Below are 13,986 nucleotides of genomic sequence, written 5' to 3'. Positions count from 1 at the left end.
TTGTTTAAATTGGTTTGATGTTCCGAAACACTTAAGTGTGACAAACATGCAAAGGAACAGGAAATGAGGAAGGGGGCACACACTTTTTCACACCACTGTAACTCAATTTTAATAAAACATGCTACACATTGTCCCTGAAGTGGAGCAATGAGCACATGTGACAGTTTTGTGCACTGATGTAAGTTGATCTCTGCCATGCATCGATCGGTTCTTAGGGCTGAGGTGGGGACAGTCTTCGCCCTCAGTTGGCTGATCACCTGGTTCGGCCACGTCCTGTCAGACTTCCGCCATGTTGTCCGGTTGTACGACTTCTTCCTGGCCTGCCATCCATTGATGCCCATCTACTTTGCTGCTGTGGTGAGTTTCCTATAATTAGCCCCCCTAGTTTGCAGTTCAGAATGGCTAATTTAGAATCTCCGCTTTCATTTACTGTACATGAACCAAGTCTGCTAAATCAGTTGTAGGCAAGAACATTTTGTATGTTCAATGTGAGTCAGAGGCCGAAAGTTACGCTTTGTGTAGGTGTTCTTTTTTTTCTAATTGAAACTAAAGTTTTTGGTATGACTGTGTACAAGCTGCACCAAGATCTTCTCTGACAGCAAATTTGTTTTGAATTCAACGTATATATTCAAGTAAGGACAAACCAAAGTTCCTTCTCATGTTCATCACAGTGAAGATTGACCTGAAGTACACGTTTTCCTCATCTTGGATAATGGTCTGCGATTGTTACTTGTATTGCAGATCGTACTGTACAGAGAAGAGGAGGTGTTGGAGTGTGAATGCGATATGGCCATGGTCCATCACCTGCTGTCCCAGATTCCCCAGGATCTGCCATATGAGACGCTCATCAGCCGAGCAGGAGACCTCTTTGTCCAGTTCCCTCCCTCTGAGCTGGCCAGAGAGGCTGCCTCACATGACAGGTAATTAACTCTTTCTCAGTCCCACCTTGCCTTTACAAATGCTATCTGCCTCAGTGATAGCAATCCTTCATTTTTGTGCTACCACATTTGCACTCTGAAATATGACTATTACTTTATATAGTAAAAATTACTTTCTTCTTCTTATCAACTCTTGTTGCTCACTGTTCTTTCATTAACACTTTTTTGTCTGTCGTGTTCTCTCTATGTATCTGTCTCTTTTCCTCCTAAGCATGGCAGCCTCTACCTTCAAGGACTTTGACCTTGCGTCCACTCAACAGCGGCCAGACTCTGTTTTCCGTCGCCGACGCAGACTGAAGCGAGCTGCGCTCGAGAGCTCAGCAGCGAACGCAGTAGTGGCAGTAGCCCGACCTTCAACGGCACGGCGGCTTGTACGCCTAGCTGTCATGGGTCTCACAGTGGCTTTAGGGGCAGCAGCTCTCGCTGTGGTCAACACTGCCTTGGAGTGGGCCCCCAAACTGGACTTGTTTCCTTGAACTGCTCCTCTTTTACCCCTATGCTCCAACTGCATCTCTCCTTGACTGGTTCTAACTGGTTGGTCTGTTTCCAAGAAAACTCTAATTTATGGAACCACAAACCATGCTGTCAATAACACTGGCTGGAGTTTACCCCCTAATCAGAACCAGTTAACGCTCTTCTTTCGTCTCCTAGGATGTGACTAAACATTAGGGCTTCTCAGGCTCCAGTTGAAGGTCCTTTTATGACTCCTAAAGAGCCTTCACCAGTAGAACAACAACCACTACTGCTGGTGTGTGAAATGAAGAATCCACCCTGTGATAATGAAGAGACTGTTTTTCTAAGAACTATTAGTGATGGGGTCATTGTTAAAGTTTATCTATATTTGGTATTAGGATAATCTGATATTGAGTTATGCTTACAGATATGTATGCTGAAAGCTTGGTGGACTCACTACACTTGAAACTGCTGCCAATTAGAGAGCATGTGTGTGTGTGTGCGTGAGTGTGCGTGCGTGTGTGTGCGTGGTCGCAACCCATTTGTTATTCATTTGATACCTGGACTGAGACCAAATAGAGGATTGTTAGAGTCCTCTCTGTATGATTTATAGGTGTGTGTAAACCGGTGTATAGAGATATTGTCATGACACACAGGCACTTTTTAAGGCCACCCTTGTGTTATGTTTGAGGTCATGTCACTTTTTTTAAGAAGTTCAAATAAGTCTTTTAAGTGAAGAAACAAATGTTCTTCTCTGGGTCAGAGTATCCGTAGCACATGTCAACAGTTTTCACCCTTGACACCCTTCACATTTTAATTCTGGCTCATGGTTGGGGTCAGCAAAGCTATCTGCAAGAAGTTTTAAACAAAATGTGTTTTAGTTTAATCCAAATAAATATTGTATCTCAAGACCTCATAGGATTAGACCCTAGAATGGAGCTTTCACAGTCCAGAAAATAAAAAAAATATACCAATATCAAAATTGTTTTACTAGAACTTTCTAATTATTCAGTCACCTAACTGTTTGGTTGCATAACCTTAAAATGGGTCTGTGTTGTAAGGATTAGGATATGCTTTCTGCATCACTTTTTATGGAGCAGATGATTAAATCTCTCTCAGTTTAGCAACACACACACTCACTCAATGCCTCGTTAACATAAAATATCAGAGCTGGTATAAACAGCAGGTAAAAGGAAGTGGAGAATGTGGTCTTAGGGTTGGCGCAGTGGGGACCCAGTTTGCACTGACTGCATTACTTTTGCAAAAATCACTTTGAAATCCGATTGATAGGTGCTTTTCTCGCTGTAAGGGTGCTCCTTTGGGGGGAGAAAAACTTAAGCCTTCAAATGAATTCTACCCAAGGTTTTTTTGTTTTAAACAAATTTAGCTTTAGCACATGCTATTTTAGTATGTTGGATTGCTTTGAGTGTAGCATTCAGAGGCAGTCCAGCTCATTCCAATGTTCCAGTCATTTTCATTTTCTAATATTTAAAGCAATGGGGGATTGCTTAGGTTTCAGTTGCTCACCTGAATAGCCAAGTTATATCATGACATACATAGCAAATAGTTTGGCGGAGTCATTCTAAGATAGTGAATTGGCTCGTCTGTAGTCTTTATGATGTATATTGCTTAACAGAATCTTCTGAAATGACTTCTAGGTCACCTACATTGTACGGCACAACATCTAGTCCGTTGGCTGTATTAGGAACTAAATTCTTGGCCATCATCCGATATTATAGTTGATTGGTTTATTGCCTTTATGGTGAACCACTTGTTCATCTCGTAGATCTACAAAATGTATCAAAATGAAGGTGACCTGGAACATATCTAAGGACACTCTGAGAGTGTAGCTGTTCAGCAGTATTGTTATGCACTATGTATCTGCACTTGGTGGTTTTCATTTCTCAGTGCACTAAATGATTTACCTGCCTTTTATGTTTATTTTGTTATAATAAAAGTGTCCTAATGTAAAGTTTTACAAGAGAATGCTAATAAACTAGAGTGAAAATGTTCAATGTACAGGTTTGGACAGTAATTCACATATACCTGATATGATTTATGTATTGTGCTAGCAAAGTAAACTGGTATTACGATTTGCACTATAAAGCTACCAACTAAACACCATACCAAGGGCATATTTTCAGATTTGAGGAAGATCCACCTGAGCCTTTTAATAAATCAGACAAATAGTTTATAACTAAAGTCATGTAAACTGAAAATGATTTTTTTGTGAACATATTTTTAATAACCGTACATGGGCCATTTTAGGAAAATGTCAGAACTAAACTTTGTCAAGTGTATCTCCACAGCTTCAGCTATCTTGTTGAGCAGACCTTTTTCAGCTTCAGCTACACTTTGCCAGCCTCAGTTGTCCTTTGTCCGACTGATTGTTTAAGTTAAATGTAAACATAGTTTTCATTATGTTACAATAATGATATCATTATATAATTATGGTTCCAATTTATTGCAGTTGAGACATGCCTCTTTAAATAAAAAAGCCCAACAAACTTCATGGATACCGGCCATAAACAAAATATAGTTTATATGTAAAAGCACATTCATTACTGTACTTCTTGAAGAATCAGAAGAGGGAAGAACTAAAGTTAAAGTCCTGAATGCATGACCAAAAAATACAGCATTAATTATGCGATATGAAGAAAAGTGCTTCAGAGCAGCTTGCTTCCCTTTATGAACACATTGATTCATCGTAAACATCCTTCACCAGGTCTTGATTAGTCGACTGAAAGAAAATATATTGCTTTTATAGTACTGATGACAAATCAATATTTTAGTCACCAAACACACAGTGCTTACAACTTCAAAAAACATTTTGATCAGTTTACTTAGGAAGATATCCAGCAATCGTAACACTCATTGGTAGTTCTGGTATTATATTGACTTAATGAGTTGTTAAAATGAAAATCGAATCATAAATTAATGTTATTGTTAGTTGTGATTAATTATTTGTAGCCATACTTCACACAGAAAAGAAACAAGAACGTAATATTTATGTAGTTAGCTGTGGTTGGCTTTTTTAAATATACTGTATTTGGGTTCAAGCCTTTTCTTGCATTTTGCTTAAAAACAAAAGGATAGTTTGGTGTGTTTATCTGATCAAGTTTTGAATTAAACTCAAGCTCAGGCAATGGGATCGCTGGCTCATCAAACTGGATTGTAATGAAAGCAGTAGCCAGAGCTTAAATGTGTGCCAAGCATTAATTCTGGACAGAAAAGAATTATTATAGCAGAACAATTTTAACAGTTAGTAACCTTAGCTGTGGAGATGTAGTAGATAGCGCTGACAGTATCTATAGCTTTGTATATAGCATTCATATTACATCATTGCTACTGCAAAAAAAAAGTACAGTGTCTATTTACCAGACCATTAGAAAAATAAGCTAAAAGTAAGTGAAGAACACATTAATGTCGCCAGCATAGACAGCCCAAGGGTTGTGTTCATTAGTGTGCTTCTCTCAGTGGCAATTTTGGCAGTTGGGATGGCAAGGTTGATGATTGACTCTACATCTGCAGCCCCCAGATGTGTCGCCACTGCCCTGTAAGATACAATAACAACAACAACAAATAGTCATACACACAACTCAAACACATGTGCCAACTTTCCTGAATACTAAATCTCTTCACAGTATTTTTACATTTGGTCCCCAGCGTGCTTGTTTGGTGACCCAGCAGATTTCTGTCTTGCACATCAAACAGCAGATCCAATCACAGCCATCTTTTTTCTGGACGATGATGTCACACCGTGGACATTTCATGGCCTCTCCATTCTGTAGCAGGCTCTTTATTGAAAAACAGGGAGATTGTGTAAAATTTAAAGTAGCCACAAGAAGAAATGCTCAAATAATACAGTACAACTACTTAGACAATCAATCCTGAATTACATTTGAATTCAAGATGATTGATGGGTGATTTTATCTATACACAAAGCAGCAACAAAATCCCAGCCATACACCCAACTCAAAGGTAATAGATATATTTATCTTAGAACATGGGGGAAAAGAAACCTCGCCACTTTGCTTTGAGTAAGGTGGCCTTGGGAAAGCAAGAACAAAACTGAAGGACTGAAAGTCTTGAGTTAAGGACACAGAACCTGAGTTGTTGCTGGAACATAATAAAATAGATATTAAAATGTACATTGTACAACTAACTGCAAACTTGTGAAACATGAATTGGACAGGATTTAAAGTTGACTATAGAATAAGTGCAGCTAGTTTGCCTTCCCTATTCATGATTCATCATATTTACAGGCCATTACACACAATTCAAAATTCAAAATTCTTTGTAAATTGTAAAATATATATATTTATTTATATCTTCAACAGCGTTTAGGCTGACTCCTTCAGTATGTAATAAAGCACTTAAATACATTAAAGACCCTTCAGAACCTTCTGTACTGGTTTATGGTTTACTGAGTAATAGGGCTGGGCAATTTAGAGAAAATCAGATATCGCAATATTCTTGTCCTAATCCCTCAATGTTGATATTGTGGTAATATTATAGGGTTGACAATTGGTGCTTTAACAAATAAAAGAGGTAGAACAGTCTGGTAACACAGAAAATGACGTCATTTTTCTGTAATGCCGCATTTAAAACCAGGGAAAGACAACACGTAAGCCATTTAAGATATTACAACTTCCTGATTCTAAGACAACATCTAGTCTCATATCACAATCTATAGAATTATACTCGGCAATATAATATCAATATATAATTGTTCGTTCACTGCTGGCTAGAAGTTAGCCATCTAACACGTTTTGCGCTAACATTAGCAATCAATCAATCAATCATAGATAGCTAAAATGTTTTTAAAATGACTGCTAGCTTAGCTACAAGCTAGCAATCAAACAACAAAGGCTGTCACTTGAATTACATTTTGAGCTAACTTTAGGAATCAAACAATCATAGATAGCTAAAACGTTTTTGAATTGATTCCTATCTTCTGTTATTGTTTGTAATGAAAAAAGTTTATTATTTCATGGATTTCACAAATTTCAGTACGACAAGTACTGAATGCGGTACACCATTTGAATCTGAGCATGCTCAACTAGCATCTGCACTCGATCAGAGTTGGCCTGACTCAACTCTCATCGGGTGTGACACGTTATGCCGTAAACTGCTTAAATCTGAACATGCGTGACGCAAATCTGCACTCGACTCACATTGGGGAGTGACAATTTGTACTAGGGTTGCTACTGCTGCACGTGTTTCTCGATCAACTCGGCCCGGCAAGCACCAAAGAGCACACAGGTGTATATTGCCAAACGTCATCAACAGTACAACAGACTGCAGCTTTAAGGTCGACATACGTCTAGCATCTGCTTAGTTTGCTGAGCCGCCTGGTCGTTCTCTGCTCGGATGCGCAGGTCATCCTGGTAGTCCTTGCAATTCATGCCCTTATGGATGGCCTGCAAACACAAACAACTTCCTTTATGTTTGGTGCTTCTACTATTACTACACAGTAATACCTAGTAATACCGGTCAGTTAATATAGTGAATATCAGAAAACTACCCTGCAGAGAATGCAGTTGGTTTCATTGCAGAGCTCACAGTGGAACTCATTGACTTCATCCTCGTAGATGCACCACCCTCGACAGTTGGGAGTCTTACAGTGGAAGCTGTGCTCTGAGCGGCTTTCTGCGATGTTTAGACGCAACTCCAGAAACCGCTGGTGCTCCTCTTCAGTGAGCAGCTGTAGATCCAGGATCATACAAGAGAGAGAGACAGAGAGAGAAAACCTACTATGTTGTTATTGTTATGGAAAAGAAAGTAAGAACGTGCTACCTATTAGAAGCCCTTGAGGTTTCTTCCCCCAAGAGAAGTTTTTACTATTAACTGTACTGGAGCTCTGTTGTATTCTTTTGTTCAATTCAAAGTGTTGTGAAGTTCTTTTTACTCAAAATAGATTCTTTTAAATCATTAGGATTAATAACAAGCAGCACACTTTGGGTTTCATGCTCCACTACCACAAGTGCTAACATTTTAGAAGTTATATCACACTTGGTCTTAATTGTGAAAAGTTAATGTGCTCAGTTTAATTTGAACACATTTCTGTAATCATTGTCCACGGAAAGATCTAAAAATATAATCTGGTCACAGATTATAATTGTGTTGATGATCAATCTTTTTGCAGGTTATGATATTCCATCAACTTTGAGATTTAGATTTTCTCTTGTTTTATGTGCACTCACTGCTTTGATCTCTCGGTCCAGTAGTTTGCTGTCACATTTCTCAGGACAGGACACCTCAGCATCTTGACTGTTCACTATTGTCCCTTTTAGACAGTCCCTTAACAAGGATGGACACACGGACACACACGGACACACACACACACACACACACACACACACACACACACACACACACCCACACATAGTGTTTAAATACTAACATTTGAGATGCAGATGCAGATCATGGCATGTGTGCGTGGCCATTGCAGATGTTGAGAAAGCGGACAAAATGCTTGTATCCCTTTCACGTAGAGCTGGGCAACATATCAATATTATATCGATAACGTGATATGAGACTAAATATCGTCGTAGATTTTGGATATTGTAATATGGCATGAGTGTTATCTTTTCCTGGTTTTAAAGGCAGCATTACAGTAAAGTTATGTCATTTTCTGAAATTACTAGACTGTTGTATTACTTGCCTTTACCCACTTAGTCACATGTCCACAATACTGACATTTTTTGTGAAAGCACCAATAGTTGTTGCAGTATAAATTTTGGGGTATTTGATCAAAAACATTGGGATATCTGGTTTTCTCCATATCACCCAGCCCTACTTTTACAACATAAGACTAAGTCACAAAATAATTAAGTGTGTCAGACCTGCAGAAAGTGTGTAGACACTCTCTGAGCACGATGCCCTCTTCTGGCTCCAAGGGAGAGAAGCAGATGGGACAGTCTGTGTTTGTGGTGTTGGAGATAAGGTTCTGGTCTTCTGTTGCCAATAAGTTCAGGAAGTTCCTCTCTCGTTCCTCCTTCTGAGCCTTCATAACCCGCAAAGAGAGGGAGGCAATCATCATTCAGAGATTCACTACAAACCGCCATAAGTCCTGGATGGGACGTGAAACCTCTGAAGACTGTTGAAAACAAAGAGCTCTTGGCATCAGCTCCAACAGATTCCAAGAGCATCACCACCAAAGTTTTTTGGGACTCTACAAAGTTTAACTTCCCAAAATCAGTGCATCATCACATCTGTGGCTAACAAAGACCAAGTTTTGTTTAACACTGTCAGAAAGCTGTTATATGTTAGTCAGGGTGTTGTACTGAACAGCATTATATTGAGAGGGGTTTCCAATATGCTGCCCCTGTAAATAGAGAGGACAACTATGTCCTCAATATTAAACATTTCAAGTTTTTGAAATATAAACATGAATATTGTATAATAATATATAATATATGAATGTTCCAGGAATCGCAGTTGACTGATTTTTAATGAACAGCATTGTGTTACCTGTTCGTACTGCAACATGGCCAGTTGTTCCTGCTGAATACGAAGAACCTCCTCCTGGTCTGGCTCGTAGATCTCAGGCACCTGGTAATCCTCTGGCCGGTCCCCTCCACACATCTCACAGCCAGGACGCGTTGGTTTGTTCAAGAACGTACACATAGCACAGTTCCAGCCCAACTACACCCAGACACAGATATGCAGTTTCCCTTTACAGTTATGTAGACACTCACAGGCTCAGTCACACTGCAGGTAATGTCTAATGCAGAGTCTGTATTCTGACCTGAGGTTCAGAAGGCACGGCAGGTTTAGGAGGAGGAGGAGGAGGAATGTGTTGAGTCTCTGGAGGAGTCGCTGTCTTCTCACCACCACCTCCACCCGGCCCTCTGGGAAAAAGTTGCATTGACTCCATGATGCCTGAGAATGAATTATTATTCCATAAAAACTTAACCGGTAATATGAGTTGTTAATTCCACCTGTAATCAAGGCGTGTTTTGAAACTTAATATATTTTCAGTACTGACCAAAATGTGTCTTTATCAAATAACAACACATATCCATTGTAGGATTGGACAGTTTCTCTGGTTTGTTCGCTCATTATTATTATGATCAGACTTTGCCTAATTATAACTTAGTATTGCCTAGATAGTTTGTTATTCATCCCTCATTCATTGTTAACGCTATCACACTTTCCTTTATCCCCTCGTTGAACTAACTTTGTGGACACTACTGTGTGCGTGCATCAATAATTAAGTCTGATGACTATGTTATGTAGGATTTATGAATGTAACAGTAGACTAATTCACGAGGGTGCTATTTTATGTGTGAGCTAATATTGCACATCTGTTCATGTGCGGTGCAAGAGTCATGTTTCTGTTTATTGAATCCGTTATTTAGTGCAAATATAACCAAGAATGTAGTTTAATCTCATTAATGATGTTATATTAGGTTGTTTCTGTTGCACTGTTTAAACCCTCTGTTAAAGGGAACATAGCCCGACCCTATGGCAATCAGTAAACATAATTTGACAGTGTGTTGAACAACAAGCCAAGCTAGCTATCCAGCCATGTCTTTGTCCCTAAAACAAAATGGACTTTTACAAATTTACAATTTGATCGGTCGGCTGCAGCCCAAAATAGCGACCTGAACAGTGAACGGGATGTGACATAACCTAATTCACTGTGACACAAACTCAGTCCAGATTGGCTGTATAACTAACTTCTTGCAGCTTGTGTGATGTTCAGAGGACGAGTTGGAAATAACAGATCCACACTTCCTTTTTGTTTAAATGTAGTGCATTCATTCAGAACAGTAAACAGTCAGTTTCACCAAAACCCCTTTAGTAGAATATTTTGTGTCAAATGATTGATTAGCTGTGTAATAAAAAGGATAATGTAGAGCGAGTGGGTCATTATTGTGAATCTGGGTCAAAGTCATCCATCACTCTGTCTAGGTTTCATTCGCAGTATTGACATAACGATGACAACATGTTGACAGATGATATGTTTGACGGACTGACTGACTGTGTGTGTGTGTGTGTGTGTGTGTGAGAGAGAGAGTTACTGACCCTCTATGCGTTGTTGCTCCTGTTCCTGCTTACATTGCTGCCGTGTGAGATGAGCAGCTTCGGCAGAGAGGATGAACAGGAAAGCCTGGTCTCCGTCCTGACGCACGCCGTGGCTGTATAACGACTCCCTATCGTTGGCCAACCGCTTCCCGATCACCCAACGCTGCAGCGAGGGGAGGAACCCAAAGTCATGGCTGATCTGTGAACGTCAAAATGATGGATGGAGAAATTATTCACATATTTACATATTTACATTGACATTTTGATTCAACATGTCTTACAGAAAGTGTGTACGTAATTGTGTTCACGCACATGCACCTAAAAAATGAAAAACTGTATATGACTAAATTATAGTCAGTTAAATGTCATGCTTTAAAGACCTGAATTAAAATGATAAAGCTTTAAACACAATAACAGAGGCCCATTGACCTATTACTACATACTAGGCTACTGTACAGTTAATATGTGATGACAATACAAAGGAAACAGCACAGAAACAAGGTCAGAATTAATATCACTGAAAAGGTTTTACAGGTACAGTAAGTTTGATTTTATTGATGTTAAAGTCATTTTCCCCAAAAAAATAATGATGTTGATCATCTGCTGTAAGTACCTTGTCTTTAAGTTGTGCAATTGTCATGTCACATGAAACCACAACAGTCACTGGGATGTAGGCATCTGACTGAGCATCTTCCACTCCAACCCACAACCTGTTGAAAAGAAAACAATGACACCCGTGGCCTTGTCTGGATTTTTACATTCAATATGCCACCTCCACTTCTTTTCAAAACTTCTAAATCCAGCAGTAAAATCCTTCCCCAGAGGCAATCAAGTTCCTGTTTTGGTTGTTGTTTTATAACCAATCGGCCAAAATATGATGTGTCGCACCTTATGGAGTCCTGAGGGTAGGCCTGACTGTTGACCGTGACGGACACGGGAACAGACAATTGTGCCAGTCTCTGGCACAGTTTGACTGCTTCCTGTTCGTTTCCGCCGCTGAGGGCTTCACTCAGAGAGAGGGCCAGTTCCTCCGCTGCACAGGAAACAAAGGAAGATTCCTCACATTAATACCAACACACTTCATTTCTCCCAAGTGATGACTGTTAACCACTGGATGGCACTGTTTTGTGTATTTGTGCTTAGACTGTAGTTTTCTCCCCCTCTTGTCTTACACATAGCATACACATCAAACATCAGGAGTGTTAAGGTTGAACAATATTAAATATTAAGCTCAGTTAAAGCACTACGACTGGTCTTTCATTCAATGGGACTTGTATGGGCCTAGAGAATGTAAGGTTATGACTAATCAAAGCAATGAGCCACTTTAACTATCCTCTGAAACACTGATAGAATCCAATGCTAAACAATAACATAGGCCTACGTAACATGTTTCATAGGGACAGTAATAACATGTCATATGTTAGAAGTAGGATTTGTGACATGACGTTAGATCACTCATAACAAAATCGAAACCAAGTTGAGCTGCTCACCTTCTTGTAACTCGACTCTCGACGTAACTTCAGAAGCCATAATTACACCTGAAACGACATGTACAGAGTGTATCGCGCGATCATAGCAATTATAACAAAACAGACTAATATCAGCCCATGAGGTAAGTTCATATCCAACCTTCTCGGGTGGTGTTGCTGCAGTCTTGTCCGCATACAACACACACTTCCTCTACTCGACCTAACTATGAGACGTGTCGTCTGTGTGTTTTATTTGAAGATCAGAGCCACCTGCAGTATTCCAGTCAGTGATCCCAGCCAGGTAGACACTGGACGGCTTGTTTTCTTACTCGGCCGTAGTGTAAGGCTTTCACTTCTCAGTAGTTAGAACGGAAAGTGAAACAGAATCAAGTCCAGGAAGAGGAAATCCTTTTTTTTTTCTCGATTTTTTTTTTCTTCACATCTTTATTTAGAATACAATCAAGGCATATTCCAGCTCCTAAACAGAACATTGTCATTTTAACAATTCTCCACCATGGGAAATAAAGAAGGGAATGATGGTCATAGTAAATAAAAACAAAGTTGAAGTAGCGAAATAAAGACTGTAAAAGCAACAACAACAAAAAAGCACAGTAGGCCTATAGTAATATAAGAGTTAAATTCAGACACAAGTGTGCATAGTGTCCTGGCATGGCCGCTATTGACCTTGTTATTCATTTGTTGAGCATGTTTGTTTTGTGGTGCATTCCACACGGGGAACTTTTGCAAACCGATATCATTTTTCATTATTATTATAACATTCTTTACCAATTATTTTGTCCTTTTAGAATATTCCTAACTGGATAGTTTTGAAAGGAAGAGAACATCTAAAAGCTTGGAATAGCTGTGCTCCCCATGACCAGGCTACTACTCCTACAACGTTTTTATGATTTTGATTTTAAATAGTCTCAAAACCAATGAAATAGGTAGCCCATCTCATCGTGTTCACCCTTTCAAATTTTTCTTATTATCCCACTTTTAATTACTGCAGACAGTGGGTTATCCTACACCTATTAGGCCTACAGTTCAAAGGTATGGCTACAAATTAGTCATTAAAATTCTTAAAGCGGAAAGAACCTGCATGCAATAGGCTACAATAGCCAATGTACTGCAACATAATTGATCATAACATACTAATATCTGAATGTCAAAACAATGCCTTCCATATTCCAGTAGATGTCAGTGTCTGATAAATGTGGTCTAGTGGAATTTTAAAGCTCTAAAGTTGTTTCTGACCCGAATGCATCAAAATATTCACGTTAAACTTTACAATCAATGCACATTTTAACCTGACTGTATAGTATGCGACACAAGAGAAACAAATTGCATATTTAGGGTTAATACTAACCAGACAAAAAAACTATGATCTCTCCCTGCATCCCAATGTTGACATAAAGGGTCATAGTCCTGTTTGTCCATTCGCATATAGGATTAGCCTCCTTGTGTTCCATGCATTGACGGTAATAACAGATAAACTAAGAGTTGTCGGAGGCTTTAAGGAGCATGTGGTCCTGATGAAGTAGCACTGTGATCCAGATGCACGGCTCAGGTGAACGAGCCAATCACAGCGGCTCCAGCAGGTGGGGGCTGGCAGCTCTGCTCAGCTGCGCACCACAAAGTTGCAGAGCATCTCCGAGTCCCCGTCCGCTCCGCCTTCACTCGTATCTGTCACACCTGCAGGGTGCCTCTCCTCCAGACCACCGCCGTTACTTTACTTCAAGCTTCCCCCTTCAGCGAGCGATCCGCCGGATCACGGTGTTTCTCGACGCGTTTTGAAGATGCTGGCTTGTACGGAGATGATCACTATGTGCCTGCAGTCGGCCAAACAGAAGCATCTCCGGGCTCAGCAGCAGCAGCAGCAGCCGCCGCTGCACAGCGCCGGACAAGGACTCACTATCTTCCATGATGTGAGTACATCAACTCTCTTACTCTACACATCACCGAGGAAAGTGGTGTTTGTATTCTATGAAATTATTAGAGCTATTATTAATCTTGCAATCAATCTCAGTGTCTTGATAAAATGAACTGTAAGTCTTTAACTGCATAAAATCAAAAAGGATGGAGAAATCAAT

At 39.8% G+C, this 13,986-nt stretch overlaps 3 protein-coding genes across 4 annotated transcripts in view; 2 read left to right on the top strand and 1 right to left on the bottom strand.

Annotated features, from left to right (window-relative positions):
* Nucleotides 1–2,716, top strand: part of tbc1d20 (TBC1 domain family, member 20) — a 6,473-nt gene extending 3,757 nt beyond the window's left edge. Inside the window, exons 6-8 of the mRNA XM_034870419.1 lie at nucleotides 216–357; nucleotides 742–920; nucleotides 1,150–2,716. Of these exons, the coding sequence (XP_034726310.1) occupies nucleotides 216–357; nucleotides 742–920; nucleotides 1,150–1,414 (586 nt within the window). The 3' untranslated portion in view covers nucleotides 1,415–2,716. The remainder of the gene's footprint in view (nucleotides 1–215; nucleotides 358–741; nucleotides 921–1,149) is intronic.
* Nucleotides 1–12,291, bottom strand: part of rbck1 (RanBP-type and C3HC4-type zinc finger containing 1) — a 14,752-nt gene extending 2,461 nt beyond the window's left edge. The window contains exons 1-13 of one of the 2 annotated variants that reach the window (XM_034870417.1): nucleotides 12,057–12,291; nucleotides 11,918–11,965; nucleotides 11,316–11,460; nucleotides 11,041–11,137; nucleotides 10,428–10,626; nucleotides 9,145–9,278; nucleotides 8,868–9,041; nucleotides 8,240–8,400; nucleotides 7,598–7,694; nucleotides 6,919–7,098; nucleotides 6,716–6,814; nucleotides 5,045–5,188; nucleotides 4,832–4,945 (exon numbers count right to left, since the gene is read on the bottom strand). In XM_034870417.1, the coding sequence (XP_034726308.1) occupies nucleotides 4,865–4,945; nucleotides 5,045–5,188; nucleotides 6,716–6,814; nucleotides 6,919–7,098; nucleotides 7,598–7,694; nucleotides 8,240–8,400; nucleotides 8,868–9,041; nucleotides 9,145–9,278; nucleotides 10,428–10,626; nucleotides 11,041–11,137; nucleotides 11,316–11,460; nucleotides 11,918–11,957 (1,551 nt within the window). In that variant the 5' untranslated portion in view covers nucleotides 11,958–11,965; nucleotides 12,057–12,291 and the 3' untranslated portion in view covers nucleotides 4,832–4,864. Of the gene's footprint in view, nucleotides 1–4,074; nucleotides 4,946–5,044; nucleotides 5,189–6,715; nucleotides 6,815–6,918; nucleotides 7,099–7,597; nucleotides 7,695–8,239; nucleotides 8,401–8,867; nucleotides 9,042–9,144; nucleotides 9,279–10,427; nucleotides 10,627–11,040; nucleotides 11,138–11,315; nucleotides 11,461–11,917; nucleotides 11,966–12,056 lie in introns of those variants that run through there. The other variant, XM_034870416.1, reaches the window with a different exon arrangement.
* Nucleotides 12,292–13,530: 1,239 nt separating this feature from the next.
* The window catches only part of necab3 (N-terminal EF-hand calcium binding protein 3), a 36,216-nt gene continuing 35,760 nt past the window's right edge, over nucleotides 13,531–13,986 (top strand). The window contains exon 1 of the mRNA XM_034870420.1: nucleotides 13,531–13,821. Within this exon, the coding sequence (XP_034726311.1) occupies nucleotides 13,693–13,821 (129 nt within the window). The 5' untranslated portion in view covers nucleotides 13,531–13,692. The remainder of the gene's footprint in view (nucleotides 13,822–13,986) is intronic.

The sequence above is a fragment of the Etheostoma cragini genome, chromosome 4, assembly GCF_013103735.1.
Source record: "Etheostoma cragini isolate CJK2018 chromosome 4, CSU_Ecrag_1.0, whole genome shotgun sequence".
Classification (NCBI taxonomy): domain Eukaryota; kingdom Metazoa; phylum Chordata; class Actinopteri; order Perciformes; family Percidae; genus Etheostoma; species Etheostoma cragini.
Note: the sequence above shows the minus strand (reverse complement) of the source record. Positions and strands in the feature narration are given on the sequence as shown.